This window comes from Sipha flava, unplaced genomic scaffold (genome assembly GCF_003268045.1).
Source record: "Sipha flava isolate LNK unplaced genomic scaffold, YSA_version1 19629_pilon_pilon, whole genome shotgun sequence".
Classification (NCBI taxonomy): domain Eukaryota; kingdom Metazoa; phylum Arthropoda; class Insecta; order Hemiptera; family Aphididae; genus Sipha; species Sipha flava.
In genome coordinates this window covers 1,121-5,933 of record NW_020272767.1, presented here as the reverse complement: position 1 = coordinate 5,933, position 4,813 = coordinate 1,121, and the positions used below count along the sequence as shown (strand labels likewise).

At 29.9% G+C, this 4,813-nt stretch overlaps 1 protein-coding gene across 1 annotated transcript; it reads right to left on the bottom strand.

The window, feature by feature from the left end:
* Positions 1-1,355: 1,355 nt before the first annotated feature.
* Positions 1,356-2,855, bottom strand: LOC112681743 (tigger transposable element-derived protein 6-like). Its single transcript, XM_025552041.1, has 2 exons — positions 1,637-2,855; positions 1,356-1,489 (listed from the first exon to the last, which is right to left on the bottom strand). The coding sequence occupies exons 1-2, from the start codon at positions 2,853-2,855 to the stop codon at positions 1,356-1,358; spliced, it is 1,353 nt and encodes a 450-aa protein (XP_025407826.1).
* Positions 2,856-4,813: the final 1,958 nt, after the last annotated feature.

Genomic DNA, 4,813 nt, shown 5'->3' with positions numbered 1-4,813 from the left:
TCGGCCCTAAATTGTAAATGTCATATATACTACTATATTTTTCTAGTAATTTCTTATAAAGCGTAACTTATGACTGAATTAGTTTCAACAAGATTTGTGAAACCTTCGGCATCTCATCCCTAAGTTTTGATTTAATTAAATATTTCAAGCTCTTAGAGTTTACCGTGTAAACAATAAGACGACCAAACAATGTTCATGCCACAAGATACTCGGTTACATAATATCCTAATAAATGCATGATTTGCAATTTAATTTCAGGATTTACGCACTCATAGTACACACACAGTATACGTGCGATAAATCAAACAAACTGAAACGAATTATTTTAAAAAATATCTAAGTGGATTCTCTAGTTTAAGAATAAAAAAATCACTGAAATAATATGATTTTTGTGAAACTTTAATGTATTGTGCAGTGCTGAGTGTACCCATACATGTATTCAATTTATTGATTTTTATAAACATACATCATATTATGTAGTTATCTAATATTGAAATATCGGTTAAGTCGCTGTAAGATAAGTGATAATAGATAACCTACATGGCGGTAAAATATCAAATCGTATATTATTATTCATTAATCATGAAAATTTCAATAAATTGACCTGTAGAATATGTTATTCGGGGTAACCAATAAGCATCATACAACTATATTTGAAAAATCGGATTTTAAAATTATATTATTTAGGAAAATAATTATTAATGGAAACAGACATGATGAGACTGTATATACATACTCTTGATACGATCATTATGATGTACCAATAATAACGTACTAGTCAGTTGTTCAATAATTTCACTCGTCGTCATTGTTATCGCCATTCAAAATCCCATAAGCAATCTTTAACACGTTGGCTACCAATCTATTTTTCAACTAACTTGCGTTAATTACCATGAGTAGTACCGATAACTCTCACTTTGTTTTTCTAATTATACCTTGAGAGTGACCGGTGACACTCAGCTCATCTTGGTTTAGGACATTCAGTATACACTGTAGGCGCACTCTATAGGATAAAACTATAAAGGAAAATAATCTTTATTATATTATTTACCTTGGAGTACAGTGGGAAGTGCCGGTGACTCTCAATTAATCAAATACAGTAAAACCTCTCTATAACGGAATCGCTTGGGACCAACAATTTTTCCGTTATAAAGAGTTTTCCGTCTTAGAGAGGTAAAAAAAAATGTTTCAAGAATTTATGTATGTGTACGTATGTATTAAAAAAATTATATTTTAGGTAAATACCTCGTAAAACGTAAATTTATACAATAAGATTATTATACATATATGACTTAATATTTAAATTTGTATAATACTAAAAAAAAATGAAAGTAATGTTTGTACCTTTTTTATAATTAAGAAAAATAGTTTTTAATATTTGATTGCTTTTTGTGTTTAAGAGCAGCACGTTCAGCATATTCTCGGGCTTTTGTTGTAAGTTCTAATAGATTTGTATTTGAAATGGTGGCTGAAAACCTTTGTAATTCTTCTAAGTATGAGATTGCAGTTTTAAAATCTTTTATTTTTGGCTCATCGTTGGTCTCACTATCATCATTATCATCGTTTTCTACTTCTTTTTCTTCTTCTTCTTCTAAAAAAATCGCCGAATCGTAAGTTTGGTGCGTCTCTAATTTACTGTCAAATGTAATAAAATCTTCTACATCAACATTGGCTATAACGCATTCCTCATTAATATCGTTCAAAGCATTTTCTGGTAAATTTATACCATTGGTATTGGTTCCTTCATTTGAAAGAAACCCGGCTTTATGAAAACAATTTTGTACACATTCAGCTTTTACATTATCGCAAGCCAACGCTATCCAATTGACTGCATCCAAAACACTTATTGATTTAGCGAGCTGATGAGCTGAAGAACAATTATCCATCTTGCATAATAACGATTGTAGCAAAAACTTACGATAGTAAGACTTGAACGTGTAAATCACTCCTTGATCCATTGGTTGGGTGATCGATGTGGTATTTGGGGGCAACATAAGTATTTTCGTATTAGATAGTTCGATCTTTGGGTGACATGCAGCATTATCTAAGAATATTAGGACATTTCTATTCTGAGATCGCATATCTGCGTTAAAATAACGCAACCACTTCTCCATTATCTCTGTTGTCATCCAGGCTTTTTTATTAAATTTCCATATGACAGGTAACGAAGAAATGTCCATGTTCTTAAAACACCGTGGTTTTTTAGACTTGCCAATTACCAATGGCTTCCTAATTTCTCCAGCCATACTACCACACACGAACACTGTTAAGCGATCCTTTGCTTTTTTCCCTCCAGAACAAGACTCACTTTTCTGTACTAGTGACTTAGTAGGAATACCTCTGAAAAAAAGACCCGTTTCGTCAGCATTGTACACGTCTTTTGCTTCATACCCAGCAATGAGTCTTGATATTTTTTGCTTCCACTCCACCACAGTTTCTTGATTAACGTCATTAGCCTCACCACTAACTTGTTTCCAAACAATGTCATGCCTTTTTTTAAATTTTTCTAGCCAACCGTTCGAAGCCTTGAAATCTTTGACATTCATTTTTTCAGCCAATTTCATAGCTTTTGTTTGTATAATTGGACCGGAAATTGGCAAATTTTTTGACCGAACGCTGACAAACCACTCATACAACTTTTGATCAATTTGTTCAAATGAAGGAGTTTTCACTCTTTTACTCTTTCCCGAGTTTTTGCTATTTACCCATTCATCCATAATCTTTTCTTTATTTTTTATCGCGTCGTAAACTTGAGTTTTTAAATCTAGTAATAAGTTCCTCGTACTTAGTTTTTGTGTCTCCTTCAACTTGATTAGTTTAACTTTATCTGACAAAGTCAGAGCTGTACGTGGCATATTAGCGAGTAAAAACTAAAAACAGTACGAAAACAAACCAAATCACAACGATAAAACAGACGGTGGGCACTGCACGTTTACTAAACGATATGAACAATTCAACAGAAAAAAAGACGACTGGGCAGTTCATACATTAAAGGCATGTACATACGTACATATCTAATCTTTAATAATAAACAATAGTATGACAATCGTGAAACGATACCGTCGAATGATATTTCAGATAATGACAGATAAAGTTTAGATTATTAGTTACCAAACATATATATTATATACATACATATAGTTTATACTTATGTAAGTGTATATAATTTATCTTTAAATAATTCTATTTTCCGTTTAACAGAGGGTATTTTTACTAATTGGATTACGAACATTTTCCGTTTCCGTTTTGTAGAGGTTCCGTCTTAAAGAGTTCAATTTTATATATTATTTGAACCGGGACTATTGACATTTTCCGTTATAAGGAGGATTCCGTCTAACAGAGGGTCCGTTATAGAGAGGTTTTACTGTATATACATTTTCTTAATCCATATGACTTTTATTAAAAATAACACACAAGAATCATATTAGATATTATAAATTCAATATAATAAAAATTAAAATACAAAACAATCAAAATGTATTACTGAATACTGACAGTAGTCTTTAATAAACATTATACTATTATTAAACATGTATACTTATTCAAAATATTAATTAATATCAAAACAATCTTTTAATTATTAATAACTTAAAATAAACTTAGAATTAAATAATTTTAAAATAAAATACTTGTGTTGGTAAAAAAAAAAATGATATGACAAATTTAAAAACAAATTTATAACTTTAACTATTTATGATATATTTGAAAACAGTCAATACAATAGTAGGGTTATTTTCACAGGTCTCACACATGGTATTCACTTGTTTACATATTTTTTGTGCCTCATTTTCATTCAAAATTTGTATTTGTTTTCTTGTAACTTGTTTGCATAGTATCATTGCATTTATTACAGATGTTCCTATAACACATGAAATGCTACTTTATGGTACCATCGAATAGTTTTTCTTAAAGGAGAAAAGTAGCTGGTCATTTGATCAGAGACGTCGATACCTTGTTTATGTTTATTATAAAATACTATACCCTAACACAAATAATAAATTATAAACTGTATAATATGAAATCAACATTAAATATATATATTTATATTATTATATCATACTCTAGCTATAAATATACACAACTGTGGTTGTCGTTATCGACAATATCTATGGAAAAACTAAGACTTAGCTAAAAATAAACGAAAACAAAATCTAAATACATCGTTCAAAAATAGATATTTCGTTGAATAACCATAAAATATTTTTGAGAGTCCCTGGTAACTCTCACATGAAAAAACTGTGAAATTTATTCGTTCTGTACCACGTGTGTTACCAGAACTTCTCACCCCAAAATAAGTATAATAATGATCCCTATGTAATCTAGATCATAATGGTCCAATCAAAATATATGTATCTTGCTTAGTTGTAGAATTATAAATTTGGTACACAATAGAAGTTTTCAAAAAATTAGCTCGGTATGAAATGCATTTTTTTGTCGAGAAGCACCGGTCATACTCAGGTAGCCAACGTGTTAATATTTTGTACATACTTAAACTCATGTTTTGGTTCTTTAAACATAAGCATATATAATACACTGCGAAATATATAATACATATATAATACACTAAAAAGAAAAAAAAAAGTAATTGTTTGAACTTTTCATAAGTTATACAAAATAGTCGTCACTTCTCTATATATCTAACAGCAGTTTCAGTGGCGGTTCTGGTAGTATTTTTTCGGTGAGGCAACATAATGTATCACCCCCCCTCCCTCCATACAAAATTAGAATTCACAATAAATGTAATTTAAAAACAAAAATAATTATAATTGTATGAATGTTAATAATATACTTGTTTCGTATAGTAAGTGATAGA

Coding starts and splice junctions, on each gene's coding strand:
- LOC112681743 (XM_025552041.1), bottom strand. CDS start 2,855: ATGCCACGTACAGCTCTGACTTTGTCAGATAAAGTTAAACTAATCAAG. Junction 1,490..1,636: donor AGATTTTATTACATTTGACA/GTAAATTAGAGA, acceptor TCTCATACTTAG/AAGAATTACAAAGGTTTTCA.